The 18,011-nt window shown below is 43.8% G+C and overlaps 2 protein-coding genes across 2 annotated transcripts in view; both read left to right on the top strand.

Annotated features, from left to right (window-relative positions):
* The first annotated feature begins 6,561 nt into the window (after positions 1-6,561).
* On the top strand, positions 6,562-17,664 carry LOC311598337 (bile acid-CoA:amino acid N-acyltransferase-like). The gene is made up of 4 exons (XM_084783399.1): positions 6,562-6,649; positions 9,726-10,246; positions 12,729-12,931; positions 14,519-17,664. Exons 2-4 carry the CDS (start codon positions 9,781-9,783, stop codon positions 15,110-15,112), a joined length of 1,263 nt encoding a protein of 420 aa, XP_084639525.1. The 5' UTR covers positions 6,562-6,649; positions 9,726-9,780; the 3' UTR covers positions 15,113-17,664.
* Positions 6,573-18,011, top strand: part of LOC311598324 (bile acid-CoA:amino acid N-acyltransferase-like) — a 63,233-nt gene continuing 51,794 nt past the window's right edge. The window contains exon 1 of the mRNA XM_084783384.1: positions 6,573-6,649. The gene's annotated coding sequence lies outside the window, so the exon portion shown is untranslated. The remainder of the gene's footprint in view (positions 6,650-18,011) is intronic.

Here is an 18,011-nt window from a genome sequence, read left to right as displayed (position 1 = left end):
CCGGCCAGACACGGGGCCCTAGGTAGAGGGTCCCAGGCGGCAGTCCCTGGGGCATCCTGAGATTCCTTACTGTAGGAAGGGAAAGAAGGTGGGATGCAGCGTGGGCCGGTCCAATGGCTCAAGTCCCCAAGGGCCTAGACCAGCTCTTCGGATACCATCCCAGGGCAGGTTGTGGCCGATACAGGTCCCCCCGGGGGCTCCATTTCCAGAGACCCCGCGCCCCAGCCTGGCCGCTTTCGAACTTACAGACCTGGGGACAAGACCGCCATTTGGATCTGGCAACGCCAGGAGATCCGGCTTCTGATAGTGAACATGATTCCTCAGGTTCGGAGGGAGAACAGAAAGGTGGTGGAACGGCTCCTGACCCTACCCAGCCTTTCGCGCTCATAATTTTTCCTTCCCTCTTTGCCCCCACAGGACTGCTCTGGCAACGGGCCCCTCTTTTTTGGCTTCATCTCCCCTCCTCCTCCACTAAGGTCCTTCCTACTTATCCCACTCTGGTTGCGTCTCTCATTCGGCAGGGGCGGGAAGCGGCCACCAGGCTCTTCGGAAGGGACCCTCACTCTATTATCACGCCTTACTCGGCCACACAAATAAGGTGGCTTTTTCAAAATTCAGATGATTGGGCGGTCTCCTGTATTTCTTTTTGCGGCCTATTAGATAATCATTATCCCCCAGATAAACTAATTCAATTCCTGCAGCGACAACCTGTCGTCTTCCCGAGAGTCACCCGCTCCAGACCCCTCCCCCAAGCTTCCCTGGTTTTTACTGATGGCTCCTCTACCGGGGTTGCTGCCCTCTCTGTGGACGGAGCTATCCTGCAAAAACAAACCCCCCATACCTCTGCTCAGCTTGTTGAGCTGGAAGCTGTCGCACACGCCTTTACATTGCTTCCCCATACTCCCTTTCATCTATATACTGATAGTGCCTATGTCGCGTCCTCTGTTCCACTCCTCGAGACGGTTCCTCGTATTAAGCCTGCTACTAATGCCTCCCCTCTCTTCTCCCGTATCCAACAGCTTATTCTTTTGCGCTCTCAGCCTTTTTTCGTTGGTCATATTCGCGCTCACTCTACCCTGCCAGGGCCTCTGACTACACTTAATGCCCAGGTGGACTCAGCCACGCGCCCCCTGCTTTCAGGGCTGGCCATTCCATCCGCCAGTGACCCCGTTGCTATGGCCAGGGAGGCTCACGCCCTCCACCACCTTAATTCCCAAAGCCTCCGCCACATGTTCTCCATCACTCGGGAACAAGCCCGGGCTATTGTTAAAGAATGCCAGGCATGTGTCACCTTTCTTCCCGAGCCACATACGGGAGTCAACCCTCGTGGCCTCATGCCTGGACAGGTCTGGCAAATGGGTGTTACTCATTTTTCCTCTTTTAAGAAACTTAAGTATATTCATGTGTCTATAGATACTTTTAGTGGATTTATTTGCGCCTCTCCGCACGCTGGAGAGGCTACTAGAGATGTTATTGATCATGTTTTGTATTGCCTTACTGTTGCCCCCAAACCCTTTACATTAAAGACTGATAACGGCCCTGGGTATACAAGCTCTGCCTTCAAGTCCTTTTGTGCCCAACTGCAGATTAAACATGTTACGGGGATACCTTACAATCCCCAAGGACAAGGAATTGTCGAGAGGGCCCACCAGACACTTAAAACAATGCTTAATAAATTACAGTTTTCCAAAGGAATCCTATATCCCTCTACAGCAGGGCCTCGCCTGCTTCTCAATCATGCATTGTTCGTCCTAAATTTTCTACAAAAGGATGATCTTGGCCATTCGGCGGCCGATCGCCTTTGGCACTCTTCCACCTCCTCCACCTATGCCAAGGCTCTGTGGAAGGATCCACTGACCCACCAATGGCATGGACCCGACGCAGTCCTTATTTGGGGCAAAGGTCATGCCTGCATTTATGATCAAAAAGAACAAAATGCGCGCTGGTTACCTGAGCGCCTAATCAAACCTTTTAACCCCCCTCTCCCAGGGAACTCCCCTGAGGAAAAGATGTAATTGTGCTCTTTTTTAGGATAAAAAAGATACCGCCGATTCATCATGTTGCTACTCACCGCGTCGCTCCTTTGCCTCTGCCTTCCTGAAGTGATTCTCGCCGCATTCCTGCGCCAACCTCAGCCTTATACAATCTATAATTTTACCTGGGTCATTATTAACCAAGCGGGAGATATTGTTAATTCCTCCTCCTCTCAGGGCATTAACCCCCAGTGGCCCGATTTACAGGTTGACCTCTGTGCCCTGGCCCTGGGAGGCCCCTCTTCTTGGGGCGTGGAAGACATTTTTTGGCCTAAGGCTCCCGAGGAGACGCCCCCTTTCTCTCGCTCGGTTGGTGGTTCCAGTCCCGGCTGCTGTAATGACCTGGAGCGTATCATGCTCCACAAAACCTTACACCAGGATGGGATTGCTTGGGCCGGAGGACTCTATGTTTGCCCGGGACCCTCTCATCGGCCCCGTCCTGATAACCACCGCTGTGGTGGGGCCCAAGATTTTTACTGTGCCTCTTGGGGGTGTGAGACCACTGGCGACACGTACTGGAAGCCATCCTCTTCTTGGGACTACATCATTGTTGATCCTCAGCCCTATGGTGAGGCCGTTAAAGACCTTTGCAATGCAGCTCGTTCAGTCACCAATGGCTGGTGCAACCCCCTGACCATTCGCTTCACTGAGCCCGGTAAACGTGCCAGTTGGACGGGTCGTGGATTTGAATGGGGCCTCCGTGTTTATAAATCAGAGTACGATTTTGGACTTACGTTCAGGTTACACCTCCTGAAAAAGGTACCCAATAAGGGCACTGCAGTGGTTGGGCCTAATCATATTTTCCATCATCCTGTTCCCGTTTCCATCATCCTGGCCCCCCCCCCCCCCCGCCTAAACCCGCCACCCCCATGCCTCCCTCCCCGCCCACCCCCTCGGACGTCCTCCTTCGGTCCATTTCACCCCCTCCCTTCCGACCTACCCTCCCCGTGGGCCCCCCCCAGTTCGGCTGATGTCATTCTCCAGTTGGCAAATGCCTCCATATGGGCCTTGAAAAATGACTCCTCCTTGTCATTTCCTGAATGTTGGATGTGTTTCTCCCCCTCCCCGCCCTTTTACGAGGGTATTGCTCTTCTTTCCACTTTGCTCTTTTCTAATGTTACCCCACCCTCACCAGCTTAGCTCCCGACAATCGCATTACCCTCCAGTCCGTTTCCGACATAGGTACTTGCCTCCTGGGTCCCCATATGCTCCCTCCTCTTCCCCTCAGCGGCGTTCGCGCCCAGACTGTCATTCCCTACCTCTCCCTCCCCTACATTCCAGCGCCAAATAACACCCATTTTGCTTGTTCCTCTGGTTTAACCTCGATCGTCTATGCCCCTACCTTCCTTTCCTCCAAAGACTGGTGTGTCCTTGTTATTCTTCTTCCCCGTTTTACTATTCATGACCCCGACTCATTTTTAAATTTTCTGAAAGGGGGAATTTCCCCAACCCTAACCTTGCCTCCCCCTGGCTTACTACCCTTCTCCTTACCCTGCTCGGGCCCCTCGTTGGTATTCTCCTTCTATTATCCTTTGGCCCATGGACTTTAAACCATCTTACAGGGTTTGTTAAAAGTCAGGTTGAAGCTGCCACCAAGAATATCCAGGTTCACTACCGCAGCCTGGAGACTGAGGACTCAAATGAGACTTCTATTTCCATCCAGGAGATTTCACCTACGCCTCAGTCGGTTAACTATGGGCGGCCTTTGCAGTTCCTATGGGCGGCCTTTGCAGTTCCCGAGGATGCAGAATGCTGGATGGTGAGCCTGGTTGTGCCCTCGGTGCCTTTGGTAAACCTGTGCAAGCCCTCCCCTATATCTTTTGGCCTGAGCCCACCTTGACCTGACCCGCGATAGTGCCTGGTAAGTCAGAGACGGAGCGATCGAATAAGTCTCGGTTATCAGACATCGGTCGGTCCTTGGTGGGAGGACAGACCATAGGCGTGGTAAGATTGAGCATCGATCCTCTAGCAGGCTCAGGCCATCGCGAGGCCCCCTTTCCTTGGGAATTTGGCCGGTCCAGAATAACTGTTGTCCTGAAACACTTGGACAATAGTGATTCTCAAATATACCGCCATCCTGTAACAATGACTGGTGACCTCCTAAAAGTCATTCGCTGGGCTGTAAGGTCTCCCTCAGGCCAAAATAAACAAAAGGGGTGGAGATGCCAGGGACCAAAAGGCCTGAGGCCGACCCCCACCCATTCAGTATTTGCAGCAAACATCCTGCTAGGCCACTCAGGTATGCAAGGCATCCGGCTTAGTCCTGAGAAGACAGCGATCTGATCCTAAGATAACCACAGAGACATCCTGCTTTGTCTCACCTGGAAGACCCCTCCCCTTGCAAATGTTCCCGGGGCTCAACCCAGAAGATTTTGTACTTTTCCACTACTCTCCTTGCGTACCCCTGCCCTCCCTAAAGCAGGTTTTAAAAAGCCTGCCATTACCCTCAATAAACGGCTCTTGACAAGCAACTGTTCGCTTGAGCTCTACGTCTCTCTCGCCCATTTCTTTAAATACAGGTTGCGACCCCCCTCGGCCCCCCAATAACTGACCAGCTGGACTGGTCGGTGGACTAGTTACATGGACTAGTTATCGTTACATGGACTAGTTAAGGTAACAACTTATAGAATGAATCTCTCTCCCTCCCTCTCCCTCTCCCTCTCACCATATACATACATATATGTATATATACACATATAATCCACATATGTGGGATTTATTGGAATGACTTACAGGCTACAGTCTAGCTAATTCAACACTGGCTGGCTGTGAACAGAAAGTTCAAGAATCCAGTAGTTGCTCAATCTACAAGGCTCAATGCCTCATCCGGTCTTCAGAATATGCTAGAATTCTGAAGAAGTAGGCTCTAATACCAGTAAAGAGAATGAATGTGCTATCAAGGCAAAGACAAGCAGGCAAAGAACAAAAGCTTGCTTCTATGTCCTTAAATAAACTTACAACAGAAGGTGTTGTCCACATTAAAGATGTGCCTTCCTGCCTCAAGATACAGGTCAAATGTGTGTCTTCCAACCTCAAAAGTCTGGACTAGAAGTGTATTTATCTACTTCAAAGGAAGCACAGAAGTCTCTCAGAGGTGTGCCCTCGATTTCTGTATTGTAGTTCATTACAGATGTAGTCAAGTTGACAACCAAGAAGAGCCATCACAAGTCCACCCCTCGTCAACTTGACACACAATCATATCTCTTTATGTCATGCCTAATTTCCAAATGAAAACAATAGCCAGATACAGTAACACTGAAACATAACATAACTATTCCACATACAATCACAAATGCATTACATATTTAACCTGGTCCTAATTATACCTAACATGATATAACTATCCCTTGTGTATTCCAGCTGGAGTCAAGTTGACAACCAGGAATAGATAACCATACACTTCCCTTCAACCATCCCTCTATTTTTCTCTCATCGTTGTTTTTATTTTACGTATATGGGTGTTTTGCCTGCTTATATGTCCATGTCCGTGTACCACTTATGTGCCTCATGCTGCAGAGGCCAGAAAGGGGTATCAGATCCTCTAGACTGAAATCACAGACAGTTGTGAGTCACCATGCTAGGAATCTTCTCCTGGAAGAACAACCATGCTGTCTCTTCAGCCCCATAACGCAATTTAAATAGAATTGTGTTGGAATTCCTCATCGTGGCATCTGTTTTCCATTCACCTAATTTATTGTTTCCTCCCTTATTCCTCTCCTCCTGCTGTGCCAGAGTTTATTTCCAAAAGATGGCAGATGGCAGTACAAATATAAACAAGTGCATACTTATATCTCATGCCCTTCTCCTCCCTTTCCCAATTTGCCATTTAATTCACTGTCCAAAAAGGGGGGGGGGCTGCTCTTCTCTTTGGAATTCTAACGGGGGCTTTGCCTTCTTCACAAATATAAAATGGTTGATACTACAGCCTACAGCTGTCTCTGTCTCTTGCTCTTCCAGCTATGATGTGAGAACAGGCTCCTGCTGAAGACGACAAGGAGACTCACATCTCCTGGAAGTGGTGTCCCCAGCTCTAAGCCAGTATTGACAACAGGACATGTGCGAGAGTGAGTCTCAGATGATTTTATTCCCTTGCCTTTGAGATGTGCATTTGAAATAACACACACTGCTATTTGTCGTTCTGCTCTATTGTTTCTCTGAGACAGGATCTTTCTATGTAGCCCAGGCTGGCTTTAGCTTCACTCCTGCCTCAGTCTCCCTAGTGCCGGGTACACAGCAGCTCACCACCACATGCCAGCAAAGTAGATGGTTTCAGAGTAGAGCTGCAGGCAAGACTTCAAGCTTCTTAGGGCCTTTCCGCATTATCAGCACTGTTCCTCTTATTTTTAGTTTTCTTTATGTAAGGCGTTTGTCCAAAGTCCAAGTTCCAAAGTCTTAGTACCTCTCTCTATTCAGCCTACTAATGCCTGGTGGAGGAGTGAAATATAAAAACACTTTCCCCAGCTCTGACTGGATAGTCTCCATTTTCCTTTTACAAGTCCAGCATTATCCTTAAAGTTATCGGAGCCTTGGACTGAGACTCACTGAGAAGTCCCACGCATCTGTGCTGACCTGAGAACCTCTTACCCAGCATCTCACATGCTTGATGCATCATCGCCGTAAGTGATCCCCCGCTGCAACTTTTTCTTTGCCGCTTGCTCCCTTCATGAATAGTTCTGACGTCTGGCAGCTCTCATATCTATTATTTTATCATTACTTTATCATTATCTGCCTGCAGAAAATCTTATATTACTTGAAATACAGGCATGTAAGAATCTTATATCTATCACATTTCTACCTATTTGTCATAGTTTATATGAACTTTGTATTAGTTACTTTGATTTTGAACAGCCAATAGACTTCTAACTATACTTAAGCTCACTTTGTCTTTTAACTATATTTAAGCTATATAAGTGATGAAATTTTGAAAAGGGCTTTTATATTTACTCAGATAATAAATGTGTTCTTGCTCCTCATCATTTCTTAGAAGACGCATTAAGTTGTCGATCTGGAATAACACCCCTGACATAGTGCATTTCTTGAAATATAATTTACTGCAGATGTATTTTCTCCCTTCCCCATGGAAGTGTCTTCCTTTTGCCTTTGTTTTTGATGTGTATATTTGTCAGGTAAGGAGATTCAAGCACTTTGGCTTTGCTTTTTCTCCTTCCTTTTGAGCACTGTGAGTGGGGGTTTATCGCCCCTGCTTTGTTTATTGGCTCGATGACACAGCCAAGGGTTATTTTATGCTTCTTCTTTCCCTCTGTGACGTGTCCACTTTTTTCTGCCTACAGTAAGATTTGCTCTGTGTGTGTTAATAGTTTGACTAAAATGACAGCTGGGATTTCGCTGGTTTTGTCTCTGTATTTGTTACATTTCTTGTGTCTGTATCATGGTGCTTTTCAGTGACCTAAAGAGAAATTCAACCCAGTTTTTGCAAGTATTTCCCCTATGCCCATCTCTTATATGTCTTCCTAAGGTGCCAATTATTAGGGAATTTATACTCTGTATTAAACATACATATTAAAATATTTCCTCAGGTTTCAAGTGCTCTCGTCTTTCATCTTTGTTTTTCTCTTCATAGTTCAGTTTGAGCTGTTCTTATTTCTATTGGTTCCCTTTTATTTGCCATCTGATAATGCCAACATCTGGATTACTTCTCTTTCTATTATAGTGACTCTTTCCTCTTGGATTCATGTCTTTAAAGTAACCTTTATGTATCATAATAAAAAAAAAAGGATCCTGGATGTGTTGTATGAAAACAGTATCTGAAAGGGCACATGACACTGTTCAGAGGGTAAATGCACTCTGCCAAGCCTGACAAGCTACGTTCCATCTCTGGGGCCCATATGATGAAAGGAGAGTGTCAACTCCATCAGCTGTCACAGAAACACACTCATATATACACAATCACACACACACACGTCACACATACAGACAGTCACATACATATGTACACAGACACATACATTGCATACACTCACACAATCACAGACATCCCTCCCACACTTACATATACTACACATATACAGTCACACACACACATTCACACATTGATACACATACAGAAACACAACACATTCACCCATGCACACAGTACCCCCCCATACACAGAAACTCACACACTGATACACACACAGTACCTACACACACACACACAGAAACTCACACACATGGATACATGTGCACGCGCGCGCGCGCACACACACACACACACACACACACACACACACACACAATAAATGTAATAAAGAGCTTGATGGTGTTTTGTTGGGATTTGGGGCTGACACGAGCCAAGTGTGAGTTGGGTCTGGGACTATGACAGACTTATTGCGTTCAGTGCACCACTGACATCACCAACTTTTTGGTGGTGGGGTTTAGCCCTTTCTCATCGGAAGAGCCTGGATTCTCAGTATTCGTGAAGTCCTTGGGAGGAGCTTTGGTAACAGTCATTCCCTGACCTTTTAACTGGTGGATTTCTGACCTAGAGTCCTGGGACAAGGATCACTAGGGAATCTGCTTGGTTCAGCGGTAATAGCCTTGGCTCCCTCAGCATAGGGACCTCTCTCTGTTCCTCTTCCTCATCTTTGGAGCGCAGCCACCATGCTCTAAATGAAGGCATGAAAGCCTCCATGGCTTCATCTCAGTGTGTGTCCCTGCAGTCAATCTTTTTTATCTTTTCTTCTGAGACAGTGTTTCTGTGTTAGCCTTGGCTGTCTTGGACTCCATTTTTAGACCAGGTTGGCCTGGAACTCATGGTGACCTGCTTGCCTCTGCCTCCCAGAGTGCAAGGATGCAATCAGTCTTTTAATGCACTGTCCTGTAGACATGGGCTGGTGGAGACATGCTCTGAAGTGGGAGTTTCTCAGAGTTCCATCAAACCGGCCAGCGCCCATCATCAGAAGTATGCCTCCTTTTCCATTTATTTCTCATATCTTTCTGTGGGGTTCCTTTGTGCTATTTTATCATAAGTGAATATCAGTGTAGGAGGGAAATTTTCCTGCCTCTTAGGAATAGCTATTTTTTCACTGCTGGAGTTTGAGTCATTTAGATCTGTGGCATTCTTGGCACTATGAGTTAAAACAAAACCAACATAACAACAAATAAATAGATAAAAGTGTGATGTAGTTCTGGTTGCTAGGAACAGTGGTCACTCATGCTAATACTTAAGGGTAAGATGATAATAAATATTTCAGCAAGACTTCTATGTGTTTGAAGATCTTAACCTGCTTCTAATTATGTTCTAGGACTGTATAAATACTAAAATCAAAGTGAGTTATCATTCTTTTCTCTAAGACAGAACACACATGTCCCCATGGAGGCGATTAGTTAGTTAGTGCTACTGTACGGGGAGCTGTTCAACCAGCCAGTGAGTTTCCAGCCTCCCATCTCAATCCCGGTTTTTCCAGAGATGTGTACTGTGCCAGACTGACACATCCTCCTTAGTGTCCTGACATCGTTCATGCAAAGTTGAAGTGTTGCTTAAACTTCTTGCATTTACCAGCATGCCCTCTGGCTTCTAGAAATCTGTGGAAATCACTCGGGTGTCTTGTATTACAATACAATTACAGAATAGTGCCAACAAGTTGATAGAGAGTTAAAACTCAATCCTCAGAGGCCTGCCTCCTGGTCCTTCCCTCACTCATTAACCTTATTACAACTTTTTTTCCCCTTTCTGTTTCTTTCTGTTTTGAGGTTTTGTTGAAGATATTCTTGAAGACTCTTTCCAAGTTTCCACTGAAAAAAAAAAATGGCCAAGCTGACAGCTACTCCTCTCAGTGCACTTGTTGATGAGCCTGTGCACATCCGAATCACGGGCCTGGCCCCCTCTCAGGTGGTGTGCCTCCAGGCATCACTGAAAGATGAGAAAGGGAACCTGTTTGCCTCTCAGGCCTTCTACAAGGCCAATGAAGTGGGGGAGGTGGATTTGGAGTATGATTCCTCACTTGGAGGAGACTATGTGGGCATCCACCCCATGGGTCTTTTCTGGTCCTTGAAACCTGAAAAACCATTGAGTAGACTGATGAAAAAAGATGTGATGAATAGCCCTTACCAAGTCCACTTACAACTTTGCCATCCATCCTTACCAGTAAAAGGTATAGTTGTAAGTCCTCCTATGGATAGCCTGATTTTGGAAAGGTGGTATGTGGCACCTGGTGTCACGAGGATCCAGGTAAAGGAAGGTCGACTCCGGGGAGCCCTGTTTCTGCCTCCAGGTGAGTAGAATCACTCTGGTTATTGTCCTCATTGTTTCCCTGTGTTTGGGATGCCTTGAGCATCCTGCTATGAATCCAAGTTAATTTTGGCTCAGAATAAGAAATAGATGATATTCTACTTTAGTTCAAGTTTCATCCCCACCATTATGAAACTTGACTAAGGCCATGAGTTTGTGAGATCACTCCATTGCGAGATTTCTGATGAGTCAGATGTAGGTTAAGCTTAGTTCATTAAAGCCTGATTAAGCGAAGACTCTCATGCAGATGCTGTCAGGAGCTATATCATGTTGACATTCAGTTTAAGTAGTATTGTGGTTTTGCTATAGCACACTTGTTTAAATCATTTCAATATTTTTAGTCTCCGGAGTTAAAATATAGAACACTTCATTGTACTTAGGGCCAAGGAGATAGCAATACGTTTTGTTTCTTTAGTATCACACTCTGTTAAAAATATATATTGATCCAGGCCTTCTGCCTCAGGCTGATATGCTGGCACCAGGTGTGTTATTTGCTATCTTTTGAGATATTGGATATGTAGAGTCTCTTGCATCAAATAATCTTCTGGGACACAAAGGAGGGATGAAATACATTTGGTCACAAAGAGATTGAAATAGATATCAAAACATTTCAGGTCCTTCACTGTTCCCTTTTTGCCAGCTGTCAGAAGATACAAAACTCATCTTTATTAGTGTACTTACATGGTAGTTTCTAAACCAAGCCACACTGTGTCATCTCATTTCTTTTCTCAAACTAAAAGGAAACAGAGCCAGCTAAGAACTCCTCGGTGCCCCTTCCTTATGAAGACAACGTTTAAATGGACACGGCTAAGCATCCTTTTCTAAGATCAGGTTTTCAAGACAGGAATATTTATGATAACTATTCTGTGTTTCCTTCAGTGGTTGGGCTCTGGTTTATTTTAGAAATATACTGCCTACACAGAGTGAGTGTGGACTGACACTCTGATATCCTCTTCTTTCGCTGTACTCTAGGCTACAAGGAATGGAAATTAAAAGAAAGAGCTCCACAGATGGGAGCTTTTCTCAAATGCTTCATGAGTGGATAACATGGTGCAACAGAGAAGGGTTTTTGGCTTTTTTTTTTTTTACCCTAGTGCCTGGCATTAGCCCTGAGACTTAGGCATGTAAGACAAGCGCTCCAAAACTGAGCTACTGAGTTGTATCTCTTCCATGACATTTTAGCCAGTGTAACCATTAAAGACACCTTTGAGTCATGAACTTTACTTATACAGAGAGAACCTTTGTCTAAATAGTCCCTGTGAGGGCAGCACCCTCAGGAACATGAAGGTCTTCAAGTTAAAAGTTGTACCTCTCCTAGTTGGCCTTTGAAGAGAGCCTGCATCAATCTGAAGCACTTCTCACAGGAAAGCATGTGTAAACAGAGATAACATGGTGTGTATCTAATTGTATGACCTAGATTTCCTAGAGCTCATTTGTATCCCTTTTATTGGTTAAGAAGTCCTGGCACACTTTTGTGGGTCTCCTCTTCCCTGGGGGCCTGTTGGTCACCAGCCCACGAAGGCAGGAGGAGCAGAACATGAGGCACAAAGCTCTGAAGGTCATGAGTACAGTGGAAAATGACCACTCTGGGAACCACTTCAGGGAGCTAGTTCAACTTTGTTCTGGGAGAATAAAGCCTTTATAGTCCTTAAGGAGTGTGTCGGAGGAGCTCCCAGAATAGGTATATGTAATGGGTTGAAATTATGCATTTCAGCCAGATATGGTGGCACACGCCTTTAATCCCAGCACACGGGAGGCAGAGGCAGGCGGATCTCTGTGAGTTCGAGGCCAGGCTGGTCTACAAAGCGAGTCCAGGACAGTCAAGGCTAACACAGAGAGACCCTGTGGGGGGGGGGGAAGAAAATATGTACTTCAAAGGTGCTTTATTTACACTTGACAGCATGTTTCGATCATATGACCAGGAACACAGTACCTATTTATCCTATACATACAGGGAGGGGCGAGCTAGCAGGGAGCTGTGCCAAAGGCCATAAGTCAAATGTGGATAGGGGTATCTATGACTAAAAACACTCTTCATATGAAGTCAGACAGAGAGTAGGAGGCCCTGCTGGGGAGAGGGAGTCCTTCATCTAAAGCAGAGCTCAGAATGGCTATCTGGACTTGAAGGACTGCGACCTCAAACAGCAGGATCCTTCCAACACAATTTTTATGAGGTTTCTTACTCAAAGCCTCTGGGAAATGAACCCTATTCTGGGCTTCAAGACTTAAATGTGTCAATGAACATGACTTCTAATAAAATCACTAGAAGTTAAGTTCCATTATACTTGACTAGACTTAACTTCCCAGACACAAGTCTGAACATTTGAATGTTCTGAGAATTTATGCATTAAACCCAAGATTGAGTTCTTCCTGTTGGCTTCACGTTCTTCCTGTTGGCTTCATAGTCTTGTTGTCTTTCCCTCTTTCTTTTCATATGTGACTTGTCTGATGCTGCTCTGTTCCAGGAGAAGGTCCTTTCCCGGGGGTCATTGACTTGTTTGGGGGCACTGGTGGACTGATTGAGTTCTGGGCCAGTCTACTGGCAAGTCATGGCTTTGCAACTTTTGCTCTGGCTTACCGGGGCTATGATGACCTGCCCTCTCACCTGGAGAAAATAGATCTGGAGTATTTTGAAGAAGGTGTAGAGTTTCTCCTGCGACATCCTAAGGTAATTTTAGGCTCAACAATATGAATTTGTCTTGTAACTTGCCTTAACTTTAAAGTGTGATTCTACCAAGGCTATAGTTTGTGCTATAAAAAAACAGTAGTTTTTCACTTGTTCTAATTTGGATATTCTATTTCTAATTGGTGAGTAGGGCTTTTAGCCCTACCCAGTGTGTGTGTGTGTTTGTGTGTGTGTGTGCATGAGTGTACACATGCTTGTAGAAGACAGAGGTGAACCTTTGGTGTTGTTCTTCAGGGATCATCCATCTTGTGTTTTTGAACAGAGTCTCTTTTAGGGGCCTGTAGATTGCCCATGAGGATAAGCTGACTAGCCAGTGAGCCCCCAAAGGCCCTCATGTGTCCATCTCCACAAGACTGAGCTTATAAGCAAGCCAGCTTGCCTGAGTTCTTTATATAAGTTCTTTATATAAGTTCTGGGAATATTGCTTATGTCCTAACACTTGCATGGCAAAACCTTACCCTTCCCATAGCCCCAGAAGTTGTTGGATGTATGTACATCTATAAACAAACAACTAGTGAATATGTTTCTCAGAAGCAGAGTTTGGGTCATTGATCTCCAGCATTCTAGACCATGAGAAAAGTCCAACCCAAACCAAACAGTAGCAACAAATGCCTAATGTTGGCATTTAGCCAACCATCAGCCACTTTTTGGGGGAAATGTAGAGTTCTTGATCGAGAGGAATACATTGATATTTTTGAAATTCTCTGGCCCTGTCCTCCATTGCACAAAGCAGCTGTGTTTCGGGCATTAAGTCAACACATTAGCATCTTAAGGAAGAAAAAAAAAAAAAAGAAGAGCAAAGAACACAGACTTTGGTGGCACACTCTTTTAATCCCAGCACTTGGGAGGCAGAGGCAGGTGGATGGATCACTGTGAGCCAGGCCACCTCACTCTCGCCTCTCTCTGTAGGAAACCCATTCATCTGCAGTGAACTTTACCTATCACCTGTTCCCTGACTCATGCTATTCACAATAACACACTCACTTTGTTCATTTTCCTGACTTCATTGATTTTTGTTGGTTTTGATTGTTTGTTCTGTGGTGACTAGGGCTTACTGCATGATAGGGAATGGCTTCACTACAGTCCTATATTTCTAGTCCTGGCATGGTAATTCTTGACGGCATTTAAAACTCAGAACCAAGCCTGATGGTGAATCCCACATATCTACAGTAAAGCCTGGTTTTTAAAAATCCTGGATTCCACAACTCTAGCTACTTGACATATAAGCATTTGGGTGGGTGAGTTCCTTTAAAACATTTTTTTTTAACTTGCCTGTTACTTTTTCTTGTTTGCTTAAGTTGTAGATTTCCTAATGAAAGACTAACATCTCAGCCGGGTGGTGGTAGCACACGCCTTTAATCCCAGCACTCGGGAGGCAGAGGCAGGTAGATCTCTGGGAGTTTGAGGCCAGCCTGGTCTACAAAGTGCGTCCAGGACAGTGAAGGCTACACAGCCTGGTCTACAAAGTGAGTCCAGGACAACCAGGGCTGTACAGAGAAACCGTGTCACGAAAAACCAAAGGAACAACAACAACAACAAAAACTAACATCTCATTTTCATTGTTTTTAGGTCCTGGGTCCAGGTGTTGGCATCTTGTCTGTGTGTCTTGGAGCAGAGATTGGACTCTCTATGGCTATTAACCTAAAACAAGTAAAAGCCTCTGTACTTATAAATGGGCCTAATTTTGTTACTGACAGTCCTCATGTATACCATGGTCAGGTCAACCAGGCTGCGCCCGGCAATGTAGAATTTACAACCACCAATGCCTTGGGACATATAGAGTTTTATCGAGTCTTTGCGGAAACTGCAGATAAGGATAGCAAATACTGTCTTCCTATTGAGCGAGCTCAGGGACATTTCCTTTTTGTGGTGGGAGAGGATGATAAGAATCTCAACAGCAAAACGCATGCTGATCAAGCCATAGCACAGCTGGTGAAGAGTGGGAAGAAGAATTGGACTCTGCTGTCTTACCCTGGGGCAGGTCACCTGATTGAGCCTCCCTACGCCCCACTGTGCAAAGCCTCCAGGATGCCCTATTTGGTCCCAAACATCCACTGGGGAGGAGAAGTTATCCTACATGCAGCAGCACAGGAGCAAGCTTGGAAAGAGATAAAGGCATTTCTCAAGAAGCATCTCAGTCCAGATTTAGGAAGTCAGCTCTGAGCGCCTTTGATTCTATTACTGGGAAGTAGAGCTGTGCATCTCCTGACCAGCACCTCTCACCTTCCACGGAGGGATGTCTTTGAATGAAGAAAGAAGGTACTGCTAGAAAATGCAGGACAGCTGCGAGTGATGGTGCCTTGACTTTGGAAAGGGAAAAATGTTTTCCATGTAATGAAATGTCACATGGTGATAGTCTGTTTAAGTAAATTCTTAGGCATATCTTTCCCAAAATTTTCATCATGAGGGCGATTTTCTGTAATGATAATTATCAGGGAAATTATCAGTGATAAGCCACAGAATACATTGGTTTATAAAAGAAACACAAAAATTATATATTGTCACTAATTTCGTAAAACTTACATTAAATATTCTTAGATCATTCTCATTGTCACTGGAAATCTAAAGACAGGTGTTTTGAGGCATTTTGAATGCTTATATGTAAACAGGAGCATCGAGCCAGTTTACAAACATTAATTTAGGAAATGTCAGTACAACCACTTTTGCTTCTGAACATTGACAGCATGTCCACATTCGCTGTAACAAGAGAGGAGCAATCTGAGATCTACAGACAAGCAGCTAAGGGAAGCACTCATGGTGATGAGCACTGTGGACCTTGGGGTTAGGGGTTAGCAGTTGGTTTCTGTAAAGAACTATACTGTGAGTAATAACAACTTTGTCGTCTGTAAGGTTTCTGCCCATATGCCAAGTAATTTATTTCAAACCTTACAAGGTGATAAGGACTTAAATAGTCCAAGAAGATTATCAGCTGAGGCTGAGAGAGAACTGGCTCTGGTAGAAAATAAATTTCAAGATGCACATGTGGATCACTTGGATCCAAGCTAGATTGTATTTTGAATATTTTGCCTTCCACTTATCTCCAATGGCAATTCTTATGCAGAGAGAAGATGGTATTTTAGAATGGATCTTTTTAGCACATAAACAGAGTAAAGGATTAAAGACCTATGTGGAATAAAAATTCTGAATTAATTCTGAAAGGAAAAATAAGGCTTCATCAATTAGCAGGAACAAACCCAGCAGAAATTGTGGTACCTTTTATTAATGCTGAGATTGCCTCATTGTGGGCAGACAGTGAACACTGGCAGAGAGTTTGCAATTTTTTTAATTTAAAGAAATTAACAACGGATACCCAAAAGACAACTGACTTCAGTTCATTAAAAAAAAATCTAATTGGATTCTACCTTATATAGTACAAAGAATTCCAATTTACGGTGCTACTACATTTTACACTGATGCCAATAAATCAAAAGGGCAGGTTATAAATCAGATAATCTAAGTAAGGTTGTTAAGTGTCCTCATGATTCAGTTTAAAAATTGGGTTATATGCAATTCTGATGGTTTTACATTATTTTCAAGAATCTCTTAATATGGTAACTGACTCTCAATATGCTGAAAGGTTTTTTTTTTGCATATAAAAACTGCTGATTTAATTCAGGATAATTCCAACTTAACTTCACTATTTACACAATTACAACAAGTGATCAGAAATAGAAATCATCCATTATATTTAACACATAAGATCTCATACAGATCTACCAGGCCCTCTAGCACAAGGAAATGATGAAATTTATCAATTATTAATTGGAAGTGTGTTGGAGGCTTCAGAGTTTCATTAAACAATACAAAACAAACAAACAAACAAACAACCCCCAAACACCATGTTAATAGCAAAGGTTTAAAGAAGGAATTTTCTATCGCTTGGCAACAAGCTAAGGACATTATAAGGCAATGTCCTACTTGTTCTTTATATAACCAAACTTCATTACATGTAGCAAGTAACCCAAAAAGTACCCAAAGAAATGAAAATTGACAAAAGAATGTGTCTGATTTTGCAGAGTTTGGAAAATTAAAATGCGTGCTTTATACCATAATACATACTCAGTATGTCAATGGGCGACTGTTTTCAGTTCTCATATGGCTCATCCTATAATTACACATATATTGGAAGTTATGGATATTATGGGGATACTTGAACAAATTAAGATTGACATTGCTCTAGCATATATCTCTAGTAAAATGAAATTTTTTTTTTTTTTTGGTATATTACAACACAAAGCATATTACAGGTACACCACACAATCTTACGGGGCAAGAAGTTATAGAAAGACTTAGTTGTACTTTAAAATATATGCTTAATAAACAGAAAGGAATAATAAAACCCCCAGAGATAAATTACACAGTGCTTTATTAACTTTAAATTTTTAAAATGCTAATGAAAAAGGAACAACAGCTGTAGAGACAATGGATAATAGAAAAAAACCTGCAGAATTAAATCAACGTGTATATTTTAAAGATGTGTTTAACAAGGATATGTGTTACATTGTGGAAGAAGCTTACCTTTGTTTCCACAGGAGAAGAAAAGCTATGGATACCATCAAAAGTGATAAAGATTAGATTAGATTCAAACAGCAGAGATCTCCTGAATAAAAAGAAGTGATAGTTCGTCAGACAGCCTGGTCATTCAGTAAAGTTTTCTTCTTAAATAAAAAGGGTATTTTTGTTGTTGTTTGGCATTAAAGTTACAAGATTTTAAATGTTTGTTTGTTTGGTTTGGTTTTTCTAGACAGGATTTCTCTGAGTAATAGTCTTGGATATCCTGAACTCATTTTTGTAGAACAGGCTAACACAGAGTTCCATCTGCCACTGCCTCCCCAGTGCTGGGATTAAAGGCATGGGCCACCATACCCGACTGAGATTTGAAATGTTTTATATAACTTTAAAGGGTTAGTACAGGTCAAATATGCTTTCTAAAATTTTAGGAGTTGAAGTAATTGGAGTTAAGATAAAAAGTTTGAGCAAGATGGTGGTAGCCCATGCCTTTAATCCTCAGAGGGACAGGCAGACCCTATAAATTAGCTGCTTTGTAAATTCTGGAGTTACA

This window comes from Acomys minous (genome assembly GCF_964271855.1).
Source record: "Acomys minous genome assembly, chromosome: 1".
NCBI lineage: Eukaryota > Metazoa > Chordata > Mammalia > Rodentia > Muridae > Acomys > Acomys minous.
Note: the sequence above shows the minus strand (reverse complement) of the source record. Positions and strands in the feature narration are given on the sequence as shown.